The 24,068-nt window shown below is 40.6% G+C and overlaps 1 protein-coding gene across 1 annotated transcript in view; it reads left to right on the top strand.

Annotated features, from left to right (window-relative positions):
* The window catches only part of LOC124605988 (transcriptional regulator ATRX homolog), a 493,634-nt gene that overhangs the window by 448,766 nt on the left and 20,800 nt on the right, over window positions 1–24,068 (top strand). Inside the window, exons 32-35 of the mRNA XM_047137952.1 lie at window positions 3,105–3,205; window positions 5,429–5,536; window positions 6,325–6,543; window positions 10,510–10,512. Coding sequence (XP_046993908.1) covers window positions 3,105–3,205; window positions 5,429–5,536; window positions 6,325–6,543; window positions 10,510–10,512 — 431 coding nt within the window. The remainder of the gene's footprint in view (window positions 1–3,104; window positions 3,206–5,428; window positions 5,537–6,324; window positions 6,544–10,509; window positions 10,513–24,068) is intronic.

Below are 24,068 nucleotides of genomic sequence, written 5' to 3'. Positions count from 1 at the left end.
CGCTCGGCCGTCCCTCTTACGCCGGCTCAACTCCATCCACCATCGGGGGATACGTCTTGCGACCGGAGCCTTCTACACTAGTCCTGTGGAGAGTCTTTATGCTGAAGCTGCCGAGTTACCATTGACCTACCGGCGCGACGTACTGCTGTGTCGGTATGCCTGCCGGCTGTTGGCTATGCCCGACCACCCGTCTTACGAGTCCTTCTTCGCCGATTCTCTCGACCGTCAGTACGGGTTGTATGTGTCTGCCCTGCTGCCCCCCCGGAGTCCGCTTCCGTCGCCTGCTTCGACAATTGGATTTTGCCCTCCCTACCACCTTCAGAGAGGGTGAGAGCCCGACACCACCTTGGCTCCAGGCTCCGGTTCCTATTTATCTCGATCTCAGCTCACTCCCGAATGAGGGTACTCCGGCTGCAGTGTATTGCTCACGGTTTGTCGAACTTCGTGCTCGACTTGCAGGTCACACCTTTATTTACACCGATGGCTCCAAAACTGACGATGGTGTCGGCTGTGCCTTTGTCGTCGGGGCCGCCACCTTTAAATACCAGCTCCTCGACCAATGTTCCAGCTTTACGGCCGAGCTTTTTGCTCTCCATCAGGCCGTTCAGTATGCCCGCCGTCACCGCCATTCATCGTATGTACTCTGCTCTGACTCACTCAGTGCTCTTCAGAGCATTGGAGCTCCCTATCCGGTCCATCCCTTGATTCAACGGATACAGCAGTCCCTCCATTCTTTTGCTGATAATTGTGGTTCTGTCAGCTTTCTCTGGGTTCCCGGACATGTAGGAGTGCCTGGGAATGAGGCTGCGGATGCTGCAGCCAAGGCTGCAGTCCTCCTGCCTCGGCCAGCCTCCCATTGTGTCCCGTCATCTGACATTCGTGGGGATGTATGTAAGAGGCTTGTGTCGTCGTGGTGGGATGCTTGGTCATCCCTCCAAGGAAACAAGCTCCGGGCAGTAAAACCGCTCCCAACTGCTTGGACAACATCCTCCCGACCATCTCGGCGCGAGGAGGTCCTTCTGACCAGGTTGCGGATTGGGCATTGCCGGTTTAGCCACCGCTACCTGCTCTCCGGTGACCCAGCCCCGCAGTGCCCTTGTGGTCAGGCATTAACAGTGTGCCATGTTTTATTGTCGTGTCCCCGTTTTAGTCAATTTCATGTTATCCTGTCCCTGCCATCTACTTTACCGGATGTTTTAGCTGATGACGCTCGAGCAGCTGCTCGTATTCTGCGTTTTATAACTTTGACTGGTTTGTCCAAAGTCATCTAACCTCTTTACTTCTTTTATCTTCATCTTTGTCAGGTCCTTCTGGTGTCCCCCCATCCCCTTGAGTTTTAGCAGATTCCATGTGCTCTAACACCAGTGACTGGGCGCTAATGACCTCAGCAGTTGAGCGCCCTTAAACCCTACCGAAATTTTGATGATCTAATGTGCCAGTTGAATAGAATTTGACACGGTAGCCCTCAGGAGAACATCTGAGAACTCTAATCAGTGCCAAGTCAAATAACTGCTTGCATAACAGTCAGAGGTGTACCAACACATTAATTTGTGAAGATCTTTCTCTTGAATAAATCATCCCTTTTTTCTGAAACTTTGTTCACCTATTTGTCGTACATGTACATCACATGTACCGACTTATGCCCCATTCGGACAATTTCTTTGTGGTTCATCAGTGTGGTTTTTTTTTTACCCCCCCCCCCCCCCCCCTCCCAAATTAACACAAGATTAACTAACCTATTGACTGACGGGCTGTTGACTGCAATGTTTATTCCCTTAATCCCAACCAATCAACCTTTCCAGTTGTGTGTGTAGAACAGTCAGGGCATTTTGCATATCATACACTTTTGTCTTCTGGTTCATGTAGGTCACTTGCAACAGCAGACTTGTTGCAGTTCTTCAATAGAAGACTTGTCACATGTTAATTACCTGTTGTGTAGGCATTATGTCTCGTGCAAAGTACTGTTCCTATCTGTGCAGAGTAGAAGCTTCAGTAAGTAGACTATATTTTGTAAGCCCCAGTTTTCTTACTTGTACTGTCTTTGCCCACTATATGCAGTGGTCTTTGCCCTTTCTTCAATTTTTCGTTCAAAAATGGTTTTGATGTAACATTTCTTGAAAGCTCTTCAGCTTAACATGAATGATATTCTCTGGTGTGGGATGTCCTTTCAATTTTTAGTTTCTTTTGCATCAGCTTGAAAGTTTCAGTGTTTATTATTTACTCATTGTAGCAGGTATTTTTTTTCTGCAGTGTAGCAGTGATTTTAGATTTTTGCTCAATAACAACAGAATTTTTAGAAAATGAAACAAAATGATATGAATGTTTGTGTTGCATTATTGGCCTGGAGATCCCATTGATTTGTTCAGCCACATAGTGCATAGGCAGTCAGCCATGTTGAACTATGGAGGGTGACTTTTAGAAAATAATTTCCTTCTACTTGAAATACTCATTTCCCAGTGATGCTGCTGTCAGCTCTTATTCTATTTTGGTATTTATAATTCAATACACAGTGGCAAAACTACAAACACAACCCTCTGTTTCCTCTATGACGTAATATTGTCACGTAGAGGAAGGTGAAAGTAGACGAATGACGAACACTAACTCTATTTAACGCAGGTTTATTCAGCACTTGCACATACCAGAGTGCGGAGCGAACTGCCTCCGGCCAGTACACATACAGTATATATACAGCTACAGAACATTCTAGTACAATGATTCTTGCCATTTGTGGATACTTCTAGAAGGTACTCGAACTGAATATAGAAATTAAAATTTTACAGTTCAGGGGAGTTTTCAACTCACGACCGTCCAAGCAACAGTCTAGTATCATAATCACTACACTATGGCGACTGTGCTATTCTGCTTCTTCTGCGACAATATATGTAAATAACCTCCCTCCTACACAGGAAATTTCCTCATTATTTGATTTGAAAGCTGTACAAATTGCAGTATTTCCCACTGACAGTATCAATTTAACTTTGCACACTTACCGAGGTATAAAATTAGTTATATTACTTAAAATTTTATCATTGTGACTGATTTGTACATTGTAATGTATGAAATGTCTCCTATCTGGAAATAAATGTTGTGTTTTCCATGTTCAGCGGCATTTGCCTTCATGAACCAAAACATGGGAATGCACCAGGGATCGGTGGGACAGCTTCAAATACCAACTCAACTGTTACGTGATATGCTACGGAGAGAGGTTAGTAAGCATCATATTTAGAATTGAATAAGTGTGTTGTGTCTGTGGATCTGCAGTAAAATTACCATATTACTTAACTTTTTCTCAACTGAACACATGGAATTCAAATCAGATAGTTGCACCATATTTTCTAACTATTCAGACCACACCAAAGTGCTCAGTCATTTAGGAAGAAGCAAGTGATGGGTACCAATATTGGAAACAAGTTATCCAGAATTTCTGTCAGTACGTAATATGCCCTACTTAAATTGAAAGTAGCACTCAGATGTAGTATACAGAACGTAAGTTCTGCAAGGTCAGTAAACTTTATTAAGTGGTAAAAATGTGGGCTTTTAATAAGGGCAGGTATATAAAAGAGAAGTACTGTTGCGCCGTAGAAAAATATACTGAGTGAATGTAAAAATTTTCAAAGTTTCCTCAGTCAGCACCTAGCCAAGCCAAGACAGGATCGAGCACAGCGCCACATGACATATAGACAGGAAAGCCAGTTCTGAAAATAATATGGCACAAAACCCCAGACCATTGACATACATTGTTTGAGTGAGATGTCTGAATCACTAATTTAGTCATATTACCTCACTGTGAAGGTAACACAATGTCATTCTGGCAGCACAGGAGGGTGCTGTAACAACACATACATCTTACACAAGAACGCCTTTCGGCCCCCTGGCATTGCAGGAAGCGCCAGTGAGGTGTGGTGAAGATAACTGACAGACCCGGATAACAAGGTCACATTTGATCATCCTCGCCAAGATATAATGTTATTACCTCTGACAGATGGCTGTAAATACTCAGGCTCCCGAGCCATTCTGAATTCCAGTTGCAGTGAGCCAGCTTCCCTACCACAGCTCTCACATGCTCGTTCCATTCCATATCGCTTTGTGGCGTTCTGCCCATATGTTTAAACGACTTGACTGTCAAGCAGGACACCACTGACACTGCATATGAACAGTACAGAATTTTCTCAGGTTCTCTGTCAGATCTTTTACTAAGGTATAATGGTGGTGGTTGTATCCTTCGTGCATGGATCTTTTCACAGACGCATGATTCTCTACTAAGCTTTGCTTATTGTCATTTGCGTGTTCTCTTCTGAACTAAGAATGCTGCAGCCTCTGTTTCATCAGTATCCTCTGAATTTCGTTATTAAACCACGGTGAGTTTTTTCCAGCATTTATCCACTTTCTAGGCACATAACTCTCCAGACCACGATTTACATCTCCTTAAACTTTCCCTATAACTCCTCTATTTCGATCTCAACTGGAACAAAATGATGTCCGTTCACTGTCTAAGTTAGATGCTAACAACTGCTTATCTGCTCTGTTTTGTAGAAACACTCTCCTAGCCTTCTTGACGGATTTATTAATTTTGTAACCGTAGTTGCTATAATGACATTGTGATCGCTAATCCTCATTTCTATAGCGACACTGTTGATAAGGTCCGGCCTAGTCAAAGGAGATGATGACATCATAAACATTGAGATGTGTGAAAAACTTGTTTTGCTTACAATGAGTGTCTATTACTCAGACTTTATTCATCCAGTATTTCATAATGGGAGTACTTACCGACTTCCAACAAACTTACAGCATAATTTCAAACCTTTGCTAAACTTTTTCTCACTTATATGCTAAACACCAAGTATTTAACACATTAACTCATTTGTAAAGCAATGAGAGTTTTGAAGCTGATTTGTATATGAGAGTTCGATTCTTTAGAGGATCGGGGGTGTACTGGTCACTTGTAGAATACAAAATGTGTACGACATGACAGGATTGCAAAACAAGGTGATGGATAGGTTTATGAGATGGGTCTTTCATGTGGCTAATTATCCCTGATAACCTCTCATCAATAGTTAGTGATGCTGATTCTAATCTGCAATTTGGGTACAAGGACAAAGTTTTATACATGAGTCATTCATTACCTAATGTTTATTGAACTCAAAAAATTATTCCTACTATGAAATACAGAAAAGTCCTCTTCTTGTAATAATGTCATATGCTGTCACTTTTTGTGTCTGTTTCTCTACTATTTTTTATTTAATTGTTGTTATGATTATTCTTTTCACTAACAGATCATTTTTCTTATTATTGCTATATTCATCTGAACAATGTTGCTATTGTTGACAAATTATGCACAGCAATTTATAAACTATTAATTTTCAGTTTGTAATCATATTACATGATTTCAGTACATTTTACCGATAAAAGATTTTCTTTTCTCCTTTAGAATCCACAGTCAACAGAGATACAGATAAGTGAGAGGCTCAATACGGTGATTTCCAACATATCATCACTAATCGCAAATAACCAGATGGTTGGAGGGACTGAGTATGAGGTAACTGTGCTTTTCTAATGTTACTTGAAGAAACTGGTAATCTGTGATACATTGACGATTATATTCTATTTATATTTGACATCAAATGGTTAGAATTCTGCAATTGCCAGTTGCTAAATACGTGCTATTAACTTTATTTCCAGTCCAGTTGGTTTACTGATTAAAACTGTCTGTACCAGTTTTGAAAATCACGGTCATCATAATATTAATAAAGGAAATAAGTACCTGGAATGAGTCTGGAGTTGTTATGGACCTCGTAAAAATAATTCTGTCTAGATCACATAATGAATTATTTATTATATTGTCTTGTAATATGATTTGGCTACTGCCATTATCAGAACCAGACTAAAACTTCCAAAACAAAGTTCAGTGTCAGTCTGCTGAAAAACCTGTGCCAAATAGTGTGTGCCCCCCTTCGGCATAGATTGTACTGCAAAATGAATCTGAACTTTGTTTCAAAAGTCCTAAGTTTGGATAATAGTGTTAGATAATAGTGTTCATTGTAAGATGACTCAAGGAAAAGTACTTTGTTTTTATCAAAGTGGCCATGAAAATCTTTGTTATGAAGATATATAACTGTAGTGTTTTGATAGTGACTGAGATGTTCTTACACTGCTTGCGCAAAATTTGTGACATATTTTGCACCATTTACACCTGTTGTGGTGTTTCATATTTAACAACTCATTATCAGTGATATTTTAGACTAGTTGCAAGAATGTGACTCAACTGGTTTGCTGGTTTGTGTGTTCTTTTTCTGTTGTTATGAAATTATTTTTCTTAAATTTCAGGGCTATTTGAAACTGTTGCAACAACAATACATTCAAGATCAGATGAGAAAAGAATCTCAGTTTGTTTCTAATGAATTATACTTGAATGCTGGGCATCCAGTTCAGCCTCTGTATTCAAACTATTTTGTGAAGAAAGCTGTAAACCCCATTCAGAGGACATATATGAGAAATGAAGTAGCAGGAGCACCTTCAACTAGTAAAACACTGCCAATGATAAAGGTATATTTATGTACATTTACGTTTATTATACATGTTGTGCTTATGGTGGACAGAGTAACATGGGATATGTGTATTAGGGTGGTTCTTATCTTATGAATTTCGTATTTCTTGGTGCACATTCTCTAGTTTTTTCCTAAATACATACTTTTTTGCAACTGTAGTTGAGGAACCAATGCTGCAATGTGTAAGAAGTTGCATCATGTTGCTACATGTTTGTTTACTACTGCTAATGCGTATGTTCGATTGCCGTCATCCTATCCACCATTTACATCGTGGCGAGTAGTTTAAGATGTAATTGCACAGTTGTTTATTTAATTGATGAAGTTGAGCACTAGATCCGTGGATGTAAACTGCTATCGAATTGACAGGTTTTGGTCGGTCTCATTTTATGACGCACAAATTGAAGTTGGTTATCTGTGAAGGTGCTAGTTTAGTTGTGCTTGAATATGTATATTTTGGGAGAAGCCAGGATTCCTACAAGAGCTAGACCTCGTTGTACAAAAAGCTTATTGACTTTTATTCAGAGTAGCGCAGTCTGCACAAAAAAAAGTTGTTACAGAAAGACAAACACTCACAAAGGACGAGAGTGTAAGTTGTGTGCAAATCTAGGTAGGCTCCTTGATGTAGCCCATGCTAATGCTTTGAGCAAGACAAAAATAGAAGAGGATTTTTTTTTTATCACACCAAAGAGAGCCTAGCCATCGATGTCATCTTGAACATGTTGACTGGAAGTTGACGGCAAAACAGAAAAGGGTGAGGATTAGAGTCACAAAAGACGAATCAAGAAAGGTGAAGGGTGATAAAAGCTCACAATTTTTGGAAACTACTACTGATTTGTCTGAAGAAACTGTTGAAGTTAGTGATTATAATGGTAGTTCCACTTTTTCAAAACTCTCCACGATTTCAGTTTCTTGTAGTTGTACAACTACAGATGAAAATAAGGTAAATCAAAAAAGGAAAACAAATGTGGAAGATGGTGTTTAATGTCATCAAAACTAGCCACCATTTTAGTCAGGTGTTAGTTAAGTCAGAAGGATGGTGTGTTTGTCCTCGAGGCTACATCTGCAGTCGTGGGACATAATGTTGATGAATTAGCACTTGGTCATAATTCAGTTCAAAGATATTGAGAGCAGTTCAGAAAGAAACATGCAGAACATATGAAATATTTGTTTAAAGAAAGAGTCTAAGTTCTGTGACAGTTGATTGGGACAGTAAGGCAGTACCAGCATTCAATATCAGGGAACTGAAAGACTCCCAATCACTATAGCGTATGGAAATTGGTAACAGTTAATTGGTGTACCTGCATTACCAAATTTTAGTGGGAAAGATAATCACAGGCAGTTTGGAATGCTGTAAAAGTTTGGCAACTGGATGAGAAAGTTCATCTAAGACAGGTCATTTCGTTGGAGCTGTTTTTTTGCTGGAACAATTAAAAAGAAGATGCTGCTATTTGTTGCTGTTGTCATCACGTTTGAGCTAGTGTTACAGAGTGTGTTCAAAAATGAATTGCCCCAGGTGGCAGTTTGTTGTGATGTAGCATTTCTCAAAAAATTTAGACGAAAGTGGAATGGCAAATCATGAAGAGGCTTTCAAAGATGTCAAAGTTGATGAAGCACTTAACTTCTTCCAGAAACAACTAAAATAACAGCAACTGAAAAATTATTTCCATGACATTGAATTGTGCAATGTATTTCTAGGGACAGTTGTGGACTACAAATAGGACTGTCTGGAGCTTTGCATCATGCAAGGTGCAATGCCAAAGGAAGTTATTCATTGAAGATGGTCCTCTTTCATTGCCATCTATCCTCACTGTTAGTGAATTGGTTGGCCTGAAGAACATTTGTTTGTTTGTGTTAAAAGTATATATAAAATGGTGCTGTTCTACCTGTTGCAGTTACGAAATTTAGCACGTTTTGCATAGGCTATTCAAAATGTTTACCAACAGATTGTACTTTGAGTCTCTTTGTTACTTCATATAAGGAAACGAATGAGTTCATTCCAGTCAATAGTTTGGATATGTTGAAGAAATACAGCGTTGTTTATTTCAAACACTTTCTACCTTAGTGACAAAGAAGGAGGAGATGGGGGGGGGGGGGTGTATAGCAGAGATGTTGAGTTGGAGACATGCATGATGAAAAGGCTGCTAAACAGGTAAGCTTTTGAGCAGAAGGCCTTCTTCCAAAATCTAGGAAACACACACACACACACACACACACACACACACACATTCATGAAAACACAGCTCTCTCACACGACCACTGTCCCTGGCTGTCAAGGCCAGACTGCAAGCTGCTGCACATTGTGGAAGAAGCAATGTGGCATTATCAGCCAGAGACAGTGGTCATATGTGTGTGAGCTTGTGTGTGTGTGTGTGTGTGTGTGTGTGGTGTCTATTTCGGAAGAAGGCATTCTGGCTGAAAGCTTAGGTGTTTAGCAGTCTTCTTCTTCTTCTTCTTCTTCTTCTTTTGTCCTGTCTGGCCCTCAACATCTCCGTTACATGGTGAGAAGCAATCTATCCTTTTCATAATATTGCCAAAAGACTTACATAATAATACTTAAGTTTCTGCCATTTAATTATATTTAAACATATTTCCAAAATATAATTGATTTATTTTAGTTGTTTATGCCAACAGAAAATTGCTCACAATTTGTTTAGTATTTTAAGTCTTATGTAGATATTTGTGTCTGTTGCAGCAGAGGTTAATATTAATTAATTGTAATGAAAAAAAAAGAGGGCATGCACTCAGATCAATTGATATTTTTATGTAATCACCATACAAGGACCACCCTAATGTATATGTGTGATACTATTAATTCACTAATTTAAATGGTGACAGTGGAAAAATAGAAGAGAGTATTTTTCAACAGAGAGCTGGTCACATAAGCCAGTGATCATGCCTGTTATTATTCCTGGTATCTTCTGTTGTACGTTTTGGCCCATTTCAACATTTATTCTGTATTTTAAATTTGGTTGCTTATTTATACTTAAATTATCTTACTTGAGTGAAAATAATTAACTTGTACAAGGGCTGTCTGTAAAGTAACCTCCATTTTTATGTACAGTGGGAAGTAGTAGGGGAACACAAATTTTCATACTGACTCGCACAGAGTACTTAGAGCTAAAATAACTAAATGGGACATTGCCTCTTGTCACTTACTATAGTCAGTCACCATGAGTGTTCCAGTTGAACATCTCACCGAACGTGAAATTGTTACGTGGTTTTTGGGAAGTGCTTTCATTTTTTATTAAGAAACAAAACATTTCAGGAAAATATTGACACCATAAACGGAGCATTACAATTACAGGGGTTTAAAAGTGCTTTGTAATAGTTGGTATCAGTATTAATACAATTGCTTTGCCTTAGACAAGATTAGTAACTACTTGTCCTGAAATCTGTAGAGCAAATAAAAAAGAATAGTTTTCTTAAAATCAGTAATCACAACACAATTAAATATCCTTTTATCCCTCTTGTGTTCTGCTACAAATGGGGAACATTTAGGAGAATGAGTTGTGGTCAGCTGTTGCACAGCTGAAAATATGACACAGTTAACGATAGTTGTATTTGAAAAGAAATTATTTGTTGATGTCACTGTTGTAAATCCTCATTGAATATTTTAAATTTATTAAAATGATCTAACAATTACTAGTTGACTGTTGATTCATTCTTACATTTGGGAGGGAAGAGGTAAAAAAGAGAAGAATCTTGGACATAGTCTTCCTCAAAGAAACGGGCAGAAGTATTTTAAGTAAAAATCAAGAAAATAAGTAATTTATGTATGAAATTGTTATCAGCAAGTCTTTTCCTACATTATTAGCAAGTTACCTCTTTAAACAACCTCCATTACCTGTAAGTAGTACCCAACTATACCTTCACCTTTAAGAAACTCTCTAAGAATATGTAGCAGAAAATCAATTTGTGTTCCTTCTGTTCTATGCTTTTGCTATTCATCGGGAGGATTTCACAGAATGTGAGTATCGCAATTTGTACAGTCCAGTTGTAGAAAATCTGCATTCAATATCAATAGACAGAATATCCTTGAAAGTACAGGTCACCCCAAAATTGCATGCAGTTTCCAGCCAATTGGATAATTAGTCACACTCACTTCACAATAACTGATGACATGTATCTAATATGTTGAACAGAGTATTATGAATTAAGCCAACCATTATTTCAAGGAAGTGTTGAGCAGTAGATGACTACCTTAATTAGAAACTGAATATTGTATCTCAGTTTGCAAATGTGCATTTCCTCTCTCCTTCGTGCATGAAGAGACACACACACACACACACACACACACACACACACACACACACACACAGCATGCAAGTAATTTTGCTGACATTGCGATCTATCTTAGGAGAATTGTAATGTGTGTGTGTGTGTGTGTGTGTGTGTGTGTGTGTGTGTGTGTGTGTTTGTGTGGTTTTTTTGAACGTATGAGATCAATAGCATATTGTGCCGATCAGCGTGAACATTTCACTGTTTTTGAAATCTCCACCGATGATTTTCCTTGCTCATGCAAAAGCTTTATCTGCACTCATTTTTCTAAACTAAGTTTATTTCTTTTAGACATAATGCAGAAGTATCACCATTGTCACAAATTTAAACAGGAAAAAACCATTAGGTTAGTGATATGTGTACACAATGAGCAAATGTAGCGAACTGGTTAGTACACAGAAAAACACTCAAATAACAAATTTTATTACACCAGATGTTTTATGGTAGCTTTGAGTTGGATCACCATTTTTGGCCTTTTTCGATGCTGACAAATTACTTTTTAAACCAAAGGGCGTATTTACTGTTATGTAAATCTCACACATGCAAAATTTCTAGGGTGCTCAATACTTTTGACCAAGGGTGTGTGAGCCATGCTTTTGTGGATGTGCTGTATAGAGGAATGTCATACACAGACAACACAGCTTCACCAATAGTTTGTTAGAGCAATGCCCTGATATGCTCTTGTCAACATCACCAGGTAAACATCAGCCACTGCAGGCTCAATTTAACAGCATGCAACCCAGTATGCTGTAATAAACAGTCCAAAACCCACAAATGCAGTGGGCATGTGAACTGCACCACTGGTAGGATGAATGCAGTGGTGTTGGAAGAGTACCATTTCCAGCCAGTGGTGGTTTCATACATGCTAAACCCCAGGGGGCTCACAATTCTGTTAGGACTACATGCTTGGCTACCATGGGCCCCCTGCTTTCATGGCACTATGTCCCTTTCCAAGGTGCAGGCCTATACTTTCACTACTCTTTCTCCCTCTGCCTTTCCGTCAGATGGTTTTCCTGGTGGAGACCCCACTTGGAGCCAGTACATGATTTCGGACACTAGTTTTCCATTTCACTTCCAGCACTCTGCACACCTTTTCACTAATATATACACACTCCCCATTGTTGGGTTTAACCTGCCGCCACTTTTCCAAATTATTCAGAAGTACGGATAATGCGGGGAAGGTCACCCAGTGTGGTGTATGTTTCAGCTTGGTGCCTTTTCCACCTTACAAGGGAGACTCCCCATCACACTTCCCTCAGATTTAGTGGTACAATGGCCCAATGGATAGCCCATCAAAAACTGAACACAGATCAAGCATGAAAACAAGAAGAATGTGTACTGAACTGTGAAAAAAGACACAAAATAGAAACAGTGAATGGTTCACGTTTAAGATGCGCAACATTGAGCAAGAACTACGGCATCGTGCTTGTGTAGTCACAGTGTTGAACATCAATGTGGGAGATCCATGTTCAAACCGTCTTCGTGCCCCATTTCTTTCTTCCACAAAATTGTATTCCATCTGTAGTCTTGGCAGTTGTCCTACTATACATTGTTACAGAATATGAGTCATGTGGTAAGAATATATTACCACCGCAAGTAAATGTGATGAATAGTGAGAGCAGGCAATATGCCTCATAGTCCCATCACAGAAATGAAAACAACAAATAAATGGGTGTGAACTGTGTTGCAACAAAGGGAATTCAACAGTCAGAACTTCCAAAATGGAAAGCAAGAGGTGTAATACAGTAGTGTCTCGATTATCCGACCTAAACCGGCCACGGCAAGGTTGGATATGCGGGAAGGTCGGATAACACGGAAAATAATACAAAAAAAAAAAAAAAAAATCACAAAAATTAAACTAAAATAGGCCAGATGAGTTAAACATTTAATACAATACAAATCAAATTAGACTGAATATATATTTACTGTGTGAAGAAGTTAGTAATTGTCTTTTGTTTGCCTGCTGTTTGCCGTTTTTTTGTCGCTAAATCACGTAGTCTCTTAAGAAGTGAAACCTCGATAGACGATGTTTCCTCCAATTGCTCTACATATTTTAAAGCAGTTTCTAAGGCCTTGTGTCCTTCGTTGTGAGAAATCTTGGGTGCACTTTCCTCCACTACATCTGCTTCTTCATCTTCTTCTTTTTCGTTTATCATGTTGACTGTTTCTTCATCTTGGACAATCCATTCATTTATGTCATCTTCTATGGCATCAGCACAGCTTCAAAATTTGCTGAAAGCTTTTCACCACAGACATTAAGTTGCCGAATTACGTATCTTTTCTACCATCTATCGAGCCAGCCTACACTAGTAGTGAAATCAGGTTCACCTTCGTTTAGTTCGTCATGAAACTTTAAGGCTTTGTCCTGCAAAATAGGTCCAGACATGGGTACACATTTATCTCTATGTTGAGTAAACCATAGGAACAAAGCTTCACTTACTTTTTCATAATCACATTTTTTCATGCTTTTTTGATCTTCCAAAACAGCCGAGGTTGCTCGCTGTGAACACCACTTCACAATCTCATTGCAGTTCCTTTTCCAGTCTCCAACTGATGTTTTCCGACTTTATAATCTTGCGCCACTTTTAATAAAGTTTAACCATTGTCTATTCTTTTTAAAGCTTTAAGTTTTTCTTCCATTGAAACGACCACCTTAAGTTTTTCTTCCATTGAAACGGCTACCTTTTTCCATTTTGAAGCCATCACCACAAATTTTTAAAATAAACAAAGTGCAACACGTTCACTCCACTACAGATCTAAGTTAGCAGTAAGGAGTAGCAGACAGCGGCAATGAATTGAGTATCAACAAACAACACATTAGTCACTGGCCTGTCGTCGGCTGGTGCATGGCCGGTGCCGTGAAAGTGTCAGATAACACAGAAGGTCGGATAACCGAAGATTGGATAATCGAGACTCTACTGTATGTGGTACTTCTGTAGAAACAAATAGGAGGTACCTACATCCAGAAGTCCCTACATTATATGTTCTTCTTGTGAACGGATGTTACACCACAATGTAGACACAAATTTGAATACAGAAAACCGACACATTAATGACCGGATGGACAGTTCATAATTTTGCAGGGGAGGAGGCAGGGCATGAGGGAGATTTAAACCCACATCTCCCCTTCACTGTCCAACACCGTGACCATGACATCATGGTCATTCTAAGTTGCTTGATGGAGGTGTTGATCTTGGATTGTTCACTGTTTCTATTTTGTTTCTTTTTTCTGCAGGGTATCTGAGCTGAGCGGCAATTTCGACGGGAGGGGGCAAATTCATATTCTTGAGGGGAAAAAACCTTGTTTCACAAAGCACCTCGCATTCAGCGCATGTCAGCCTATCGATTAGTCATATGATTTTGAAACACACCCCTGCTGGTTTTTGGACATTTTTGAACACATTCTAAGTTGATCTCTGAATGAATTATAAGTTGATTTCTGAATGCGTGCATAGTGTACATTGATATCTCTACAGGGGAATCCTCGTCGCATCTAGAAATGAGCTTTTCTGCAGACAAAATTGGACGGGGCTTTATGAGCTGAGCCAAATAAAGGCGAACTGGTGAATGCCAACTGATGTTTTAGTTTATGTGGTTGATTTGGTTTACAAATGTTCAGCATTGTCATAATTACTAGCGAAATCCATAGTTTCGGACTACCAGAGTGGAAATAGACAACTAACAGGAATAACAGGTAAAAAAGATTATGTATTATCTTCTCGACGTATCCAAGAAAGTGACGTTCTGACAGAAAATTTTTGGCCAGATCGCTACACTAGACAGGGCCAGTTGTAGTCCCCGGCTAGCAGCTGCTTCATTTCCATTCTGGGAGTAGCGCGGAAAACACATTGTACGAATACGTAATAATGCCTAACTGGAGGAGAATAATCGCTGGATAACTAAACCGGTGATTGTGGCAGGGCTAGTAAAGGTAACTGGAGAATGAGTTTTGACAGTGGTAGGAATAGTTACAGAATTAGTGATGACAAGATTGTTAGAATGAGGAAGGAGAAGAAATGAGGACATCACACAAATTATACAAGAATATGACAGTTCCAAATTTATACAAAGTTTCGTTCTACCACTTTTCGGTTTCATGCGTGAGATACTGGAGCGTATGAATGAAATGTGAAACTATTTCCTAACACAAAGATTTTTGATTGTAGTAGGCCAAATAGGTATTTCGTATTGCTACTTCATGAATTATATTGTTGTACTATAAAAATGATTAGTATTGCCAAAACAGTCTTGCTTATTTGGTGTGTGTTACAATTGCTGCAATATTATAAAGGCCTATTCCGTTTTGTTCAGCACACAGTGACAAAATAGACGTAATCAGATCGAGAAACCACACCAGTCTTGGGTATTATTTGCATTGACAGCTTTTTCACTATTAGACAACGACATTTCGATTTTTCATGTAGCAAAATGTTTGAAGAACTTTGATGAAGTAATAGTTCTTTTGCTGAAAGGAAAGCATGCCATGCAGACCTGTAGCAAGATTAGAGATAAAAATCGCTAGGACCTAAGGACTGAATAAATGTGTACTGCCGTGCCTGTCTCTTATCTTTATTGGTTTTAGGTATCCTATATTTAATTTTATGTCACACTGAAAGCAGGTTATTAGCTAATAGGCAATAAGGAGTCCAGATTTTCTGAAGAGTTCTTGTTCTCCTGTTACAAATAATCCAATCCAGAATTAATACGTCAAAGATCCGCCTCAGTTGCGAAGAGTTACTGGTCTTTACTCAGGTTTCAGCTAGAGTAATCTAGCCTTCTTCAGAAGCATAAAATAAACTAATAGATGCCAGAATAAGGCACGGTCAAACGTAAAAAGCTGAAGTCCCGTGGTACCACGTCAAGCTATGTTACTTAGCTGAGGAACAACCTCGGCCTCACTTCATGGAAAGCGGTCAGTTAGCCGTGGATGCAGCATTGGAACTAACTGTGGCACCACGGATATGTACTGTGCAAGACGGCAGATCACGCGCATGCGTGCACATAAAGTCAAAAATGTCTACTATTGGCTGTCTTTATGTTATGTACTGGGAAATTACCCATAATGTTAAACCATAAATTTGTGAGAGAACAAGGCGCTAAGTACATAGAATCCCTATGAGCATTAACTACACACCGAGACCTTATTAACTGACAAGAAAATTTATTTAGATGTTAAGTTCATCTTGTTAGATTAAAAACCCCTAATGATCACCGCTAAGTTGTATGGTTCTGCATGATCTCATGTGGGGGACGAACAAGGTTATATGCCCCTAACACGAGAACTTCTCAGGGTTAGGAGAAGGTGGAAATAAAATAATTTCCATTATACATGGAGTAATATGTTGATTTGTTAACGCGAAATTTGACTAACATTGTGTTATGGCACTACATTACTACACATTTATGATTGACTGGGTGTGTAAAGTATAGGTCATCATTTATGACTTTATGCACAGGTGGTCAACATTGTGTTTAGGAAACCTATAGTAACTTAACCAAAATACACAAACTGTGAATATAATGTGTACAACTGTCCACTACATGTAGTCACAAGGGTGACGTGGAATAAAACTCTTAAGGGAAGAGGTTAATTATTAGTTAGTAGTGGGTTCAAGAACCCAATGCATTTAAATAGGTTATGCCGCCCTAATTGCCGATACGCACACTCTAGTGTAATCAGATATTACCTATTTAGGAAATTGCCTATAAGGCTATTAACTATTTAGGATGAGGATTATTGTGAGTGTGGTGGAATTCTCACATAGATTACCAAGAAATATGGACCTAATATTTAAAGTAGGATGTCTCAGGGTGTACCAAGTCACTGCCACCACATTCATATACTGTTGACTGACAAAGGTCAAGCTAATAATATGAACATGAGCTGTATTCTTCTCTTTTGAATGGGAACATAAATTAGGGATATGGTCTAATAGTGAGCGAAGTAAAAATGTCTCACGTAGGTTAATAGCATAATTCAGAACCTAATATTTACATTAGGGTGTGACTGGGTGTACAATGCCCTTGTCATCACACTTACGCGCTATTGACAGACATAGGTCAAGCATTTACAAAAGTAGGGTGTGACTACGCATACAATGGCCCTGTCATCACACTTAGGTACTATTGAACAACATAGGTCAAGCATTTACAAAATATAGTCTTCTACCTAACCTTTGATAGGAATAATATCTCAGAGGTTGCACTGTATACTGCGTGACTACGTGGGTAACGCATTAGTTTTTATAATAATAATAATAATAATAATAATAATAATAATAAAAAAACACCAGGACAGTATGCCACTTGTATGGATGGCAATTTTTGGTGGGTTGGTAACGTGAAGTTTCACATGAACATTAAGATGTACTCATCAGCTTTATGCACCCACGCGGTCATGCTTGTTCCTTCCACTGGTCGACTGCTAAAGATACCTGCTAGATTCGTGAGCAACATATCTTCATGACTTTAGAAACCCCATCAACATCATCACCAGGAAGGCAACACAGTTATCCACAATCTGTTATTGACAAAATTGTAGAAGTGCTTAACAAAAAATGGAACTGACTCTTTAGTAATGTTGTTCTGCAAATTTGCTGTGTTTTGTACTACAGTTGCTTTTATGTCATGTTAAAGTAATGTTTGAAACTGACTTATACACTCAGATAAAAATAATTAATTATGAGACTTAATGAGCAAAATATTTGACTTTTCACTCTTCTCGAAGTGCTAAAATATAACTTTTGAAACTTATTCTTACTCGTCAAACTGAAAGATCCAGAAATTAAACAAGCTTTCTTTAAAAGCTTAATGCGTGCTTTTTTCAGCTGTGGCAAGAAAAAGAGGATTGAAGAAGATACAGTTGTGATATTGCCCCCCCCAAAAATCCTAAAATTTGCAAGTAGAAAATTTTGGGCATATCTTTTCATCCTGGCATCCAGTGCTAATTAAATTTGATTGATATATAGACATCATAGGTAGGAATAGCCATCTGAAGTTTTGGCGTGATTGGCTCACACAAAAAGTAGCAGTGGTTGGTGAAACTATGGCTCTCAGAACAGCGCAACGAATTTTTTAGCCACTTTAGGAATGGCCAAATCCCTCATTTTTGCCATGGTGTGATTCAGCATAAAAAGTTGTCTATGTATATTAAAGCAAATGACCAAATGTTTGGTAGAACTTTTAAAAAAGCCTAGCAAAGTTGGCACATTTGTACCTTCGTACATGATGAGGAGGTGAGTAGCCTCTCTTTAAAATCCCCTAAGAATTCAACCACTGAAGATACTTAACTGAAATTTGGTATATAACCTTCAAAGACCGTGTAAATCCTTCACATAAATTTCATTAGATTTGGAGATGGTTGAGTGGGGAACCCTGGTCCTCTTGATGTGGAATGACCCATGTACAAAAACAGTGTAGCCAATTACGGAACCCATGGCACAATTGGAGTATCAGAGGTCACCAGCAATGTGGTGGAAATGTCAGTAGAGGTGGTTTTTGTCAACGGTAAGGTAATAGGGATAATGGTAGAGGTAGTCTAGGGAGTGGGAATGGTCTGTTAAAAGTAGAAAGAAGCCGCAAGGCAACTGACCAGAGTTCCCAGTAGTAATATGTTCTGTCAGAACGAATGTAGAGGCTGAATGTGCCACACTGAGTGTTGTGGATGGAAGAGAGTATAAAGTATTGTTGGACACAGGAGCATACGTGTCAGTAGCCTCGAGAGAATTAGTGGGTAGGAGGCAGTGGAATCCACCACCTTATGATGTATGTGGAGTAGGGGATAAAGATATATGACCATTGGGGTCAGCAGTGGTGAGATTTTCAGTTGGGACACCCAAGTTTAGGCAGTGTGTGGAAATGGTGTCTCATGTAAGCAAGGGGTACAGCTCAAGCCTAGGTTTAGATTTTCTGCATCAACGTCATGCCATAATTGATCTTCAGTGATGTTTAATGGAACTGAGAGGGAAGACATTCCAGCTAGGAGAAACTGTTGTCGGTGCTAATCTGCCATGAGGAGTGCTGAGTATAAAAGACAGTCCAGTTAAACCGCAAGCAATAGCCTTAAGGCTTGATTTGCGTGCTTGTATGTAGAAAGGCACTGGAAAATAGCTATGGGTGAATGTGGAACTGAACTTAGCAGTAGGTGTGATATGTGTAATAGAACTGTTGCAGGGTAGTGAAGTATTAGACACAGCATGTTGTTTTGTTATATTATACACATTCAGGAAAGGGATAGAGGAAAAGTGGTATCTGTCAGTGTGGATAATTTTGGTGCTGAAGATGTAATGTTGAAGAGAACGTTATTAGCTGCGCTAGAGATTACAGATGAGGGAGATTGCCACACAGGAGGTGTGACCTATAAGGGGGCACAGGATGCTGCTACGACTGCATTTCGTGAGAAGTTGAAGCATTTGGAAGGAACAGAAAGAGCACAGTTGGAGGACCTGTTGCTGGACTCCAGGATCTTTTTTTTCCGAGAGGCCTATTGCCTGCCATGCCAGGAACACGACACAGGATTTGAACAGGAATTGAAGCACCGGTATACGAAAGACCATATAGAACACCATAGTCATTGCAAGCAGTTGTAGAAGAGTTCTTAGCACAACAGTTAGCTGATGATAGAATAATAGAAGAAAATAATAGTGTCTGAGGGGGAGGATTGTAATTGTACCTGCCCAATTATCGCTATTTGAATAGCAAGATTACAAAATATGCATTCCCTATTCCAAACATCATGGAGATCATAGATAACTTCGGCAAAAGCAAATTCCCCCTGCGGGTCCAGGAGTTAGAATAGGCTTGAGGTATCCCCACCTGTTGTAAGAGGTGACTAAAAGGAGTCTCACACTTTTTGGCGCTATAAGTTTAGGTCCCATTTTATGGTTTGACCTGCCACTTCCCTAATTCTACAGAAGTGCGGGCCATATGGGGAAGGATGCCTTAACGTTGTGCATGAGCTATCCATAGTGCATTTAGATTCGATCTCTTGAACCTCTTGTCATGGCTTTGCATCTCCACCTGCAATTCAACTATTTAGGCGAGGACACTTTCCAGGGTATGTCACCTTCTTCCATTGTCTCCTGTCCTCTTTCACCCCCATAACAATATTGGATTTCTCTCTCACCCAATATCCAGCATGCCAGGTGGCCTAGGCTGTGACTGGGTGGCACACATGAGGAGAGCCTCTGATCGGAGTGGGTGGCATCAGGGCAGATGACCCACAATGAAGCAGACTAAGTCAACTCTTGCTGGTGACCGTACTGCACCAGCAGTCTCTAAGAAGGGCAAGATCAAGTACAATGCTGACAGATATGAGAGGAATGTAGGGCTACAGAAAGAAGAGAGCCATATTTGCCTCAGTATTTAATCTGTAGCAGAATGGACGGGGACTCCTTTCTACCTACGAAGACTCAGTTTTTTGTTGAACATCTTGAGGATAAGTTTGGGAAAGTGACAGCGCTGTCCAATATGAGAAGCGGTGCAGTCTTCATTCAGACAGCATCCTCAGCCCAATCCTGGGCATTAGTCGCTTGTGACCGGCTGGATGGCACCAGCTTATAAAAAGATGGAAACAGGAATGTTGGGAGAGGTACATCTCGACCATTGGGTGCCATATGTCACCTTCCCAAGTCTGGACGAAGTTCAGACGTGTTTTTGGGTACCAGACCCTGACAGGTGTCACTGGCATTAACATCAGTGGTGTTTTGTCTACCAATGCAAACACAGTTGCAAAGCACTTTGATGAGCACTGTGCTTGAGCCTCCACATCAAAGAATTATCCCCCAGCATTTTGCACCCTCAAATGGCAGATGGAGAGGAAAGCCATCTCATTCACTGAACGTCACAGTGAACCCTTTAATGTTCCATTTACAGAGTGGGGGCTCCTCAGCGTCGTTGCACATTGCCCTGACACAGCTTTTGGACCAGATCAGATCCACAGTCAGATGATTAAACATCTCTTGTCCAACTACAAGCAACGTCTCCTCGTCATCTTCAACCGGATCTTTCCATCACAATGGCGAGAGAGCACCATCATGCCAGTGCTCAAACCCGGCAAATACCCACTTGATGCAGATGGCTATCGGCCCATCAGCCTCACCAACATTTTTTGTAACCTGTTAGAATGTATGGTAAGTCGGCTTTTGTGTTGCGTCCTGGAGTCACGTGGCCTACTGGCTCCAGGCCAGGACGGTTTCCGCCAGGGTCGCTCTACCACTGATAATCTAGTTTCCCACGAGTTTGCCATCAGAACAGCCTTTTCCAGATGCCAGCACCTGCTTGTCATCTTTTTTGATTTGCAAAAATCTTGTGACACGACCTGGCGACATCATACCCTTGCCACATTTTATGGATGGGGTCTCCAGGTCCCGTTCCCAATTTTTATCCATAATTTCCTATCGCTCCTTACTTTCTGTGTCCAAAGTGATACCTCCCATAGTTCCCCCCCCCATATCCAGAAGAATGGGTCCTGCAGGGCTCTGTACTGAGTGTATCTCTATTTTTAGTGGCCATTAATGGTGTAAGAGCAGCTGTCGGGCCGTACGTCTCACCTTCTCTGTATGCAGACGACTTTTGCATTTCGTACTGCTCCTCCAGTACTGGTGTTGCTGAGCGGTGCCTACAGGGAGCCATTCACAAGGTGCAGTTATGAGCTCTAGCCCACGGCTTCCATTTTTCAGCCGCAAAATCGTGTGTCGTGCACTTCTGTCAGCATCGTACTGCTTATCCGGATACAGAACTTTACCTTAATGAAGATCCACTCACTGTAGCGAAGAAATAACAATTCTTAGGACTGGTTTTCGATGTCCGATTGTCTTGGCTTCCTCACCTTCATCAGCTTAAGGTGCCTGAGCAACACCAACTTGGGTGCAGATCGCTCTACGCTGCTGCAGCTCTACAGAGCCCTTGTTCAATCCTGCCATAACTATGGCAGCCTGGTTTATGGTTCGGTGGCACCCTCAGTGTTGTGTTTACTTGAGCTAGTGCACCAGTGTGGTGTTCGACTGTCAGCGAGAGCTTTTAGGACGAGTCCGGTGACGAGCATCCTGGTGGAGGCTGGAGTCCCACCATTGAAGGTCAGGTGTGCATAACTTCTTGCTAGTTACATTGCACACATTCGTAGTTCTCCTGAGCATCCAAATTATCCTTTTCCCACCCACGGCAGTTCATCTCCCCCATCGGAGGCCCAGGTCAGAGCTTATGATTGCAGTTCGCATCTGATCTCTTCTGTCTGAAGTGGAGTCCTTGCCTTTACTAACTATACTTGAGGTCCATTCACATGCACCTCCATGGTGTACACCTAGGCCGAAGCTTCTCCTCGACCTTTCACATGGTTCTAAAGACTCATTTAACCCTACGGCTTTCTGCTGTCACTGCCTCTGGATTCTTGACATGTACTAGGACCATGAAGTGGTTTAACCTGCGGCTTGATGGCTGATGGTCATTTGGCTTCGCATTTGTTCATGGAGGACATATTGAACAACACTCCTTGCCAAATGGCTGCAGTGTTTTCACTGCAGAGCTGGCAGCCATTTCTGATGCTCTTGAGCGAATCCACTCATGCCCTGGCGAGTTGTTTCTTCTCTGTAATGACTCCTTGAGCAACCTACAAGCTATCGGCCTTCCCATCCTTTGGTAGCGACCATCCAGGAGTCCATCTATTCCCTGGAAAGGTCTAACCATTCCGTGGTGTTTGTGTGGACCCCAGGCCACGTTGGAATCCCAGGAAATGAACTTGCTGACAGGCTGGCCAAACAGGCTACACAGAAACCGCTTGTGGAGATTGGAATCCCCGTAACTGACATGTGATCATTATTATGTTGCAAGTTTTTTCAGCTTTGGGAGACTGAATGGCATACTCTCAGTACACATAACAAACTGCGTGCCATTAAGGAGACTACGAATGTGTGGAAGTCCTCCATGCAGGCCTATCGCAGGGACTCTATGGTTCTCTGCCGGCTCTGCATTGGCCATTCGTGGCTAACACATGGCCACCTCCTCTGTCGTGAGAACCCACCTCGGTGTCACTGTGGCTCGCATATGACTGTCGTCCACATCTTGCTAGACTGCCCACTTTTAGCCCCCCTGCGGCAGACTTTTAACCTTACCAGCACCCTACCTTCGGTGTTGGGCGACAATGCCTCAACAGCAGATTTAGTTTTATGTTGTATTCGTGAGGTGGATTTTTACCATACCATCTAAGGGTGGGCATTTTGCCTTCTCTCCGAGGTCACCACCCTCCCTCCATTTTAACTCTGTCGCACTTTCTTTGAATTATTTGTCTTGGTGGTTGTCTTTTCCCTACATGTGTTCATCTCGCCTTGTCTTTTTGGGGTGGACATTTTGATGTGTCTTTTTTATTATTGTGATCAGCCAACCCAGACCATCTTCTCTATGGTTTTAATACCCTCTTCTACTTTTCCTTGTGGTGTATGTTTTCCCCGTTTCTTGTTCATTCCATTCATTTTGTTTTTAGGTGTGTTTCCCCATTCCTTTACTCTCTCAAACGTAATTTGGGTGTTTTTGTACCTTGAGCGTTGTTTGTGTCCAGAAAAAAGGACTAATGACCCTGTAGTTCGGTCCCTTTATACACCAAGCCCACCAGCAAAAAGCAAATATTTCTCAATGTTGGACTGAAAGAGCAGATACCATTAGTTAGAAGTGGCTCCTGACGGTAGACAAAACAACTTTTTAGCAAATGGGGGACACTACCAGTGTAAGAGGATGCCATTTGAGTTGAAAAATGTGTCAGTGACATTCCAATGGTTGCTGGACGAAGTACTGAGAGTACTGAAACTACGCCAGTGCTTAGTATATCTTGATTACATGATCATCCATTCAAAGGATGTGCAGGTACATAGACAATGTCTCAAAGAAGTATTCAGCAGATTAAGAGAAATATGTCTCCCACTCAGTGCCAAAAACTATCACTTTGTGCTGAAGAAAGTTAACTATTTAGGCCATGTAAAGGGATTTGCAGATTTGCAGTACCTCCTACACAATTGTTGAAGAAAAGGATTAAGTTTGTGTGGTTGCAGGAATGTCAGAGAGCATTTGACGAGTTAAAGAAAGTGTTACCATCCAGTCCAGTTCTGGTGTTTCCAGACTTTCAGAAAGAATTTGTATTATCAAAGTGGTGCATCAAACTATATCCTTAGCTGTGTTTTGAGCCTGTAGATTGGTGGTCAAGAACATCCTGTTGCCTTTGCAAGACAATTGAATGCTGCAGAAAGAAATTACTCTACA

This window comes from Schistocerca americana, chromosome 3, assembly GCF_021461395.2.
Source record: "Schistocerca americana isolate TAMUIC-IGC-003095 chromosome 3, iqSchAmer2.1, whole genome shotgun sequence".
Lineage (NCBI taxonomy): Eukaryota > Metazoa > Arthropoda > Insecta > Orthoptera > Acrididae > Schistocerca > Schistocerca americana.
This window is presented reverse-complemented; position numbering and strand designations above follow the sequence as displayed.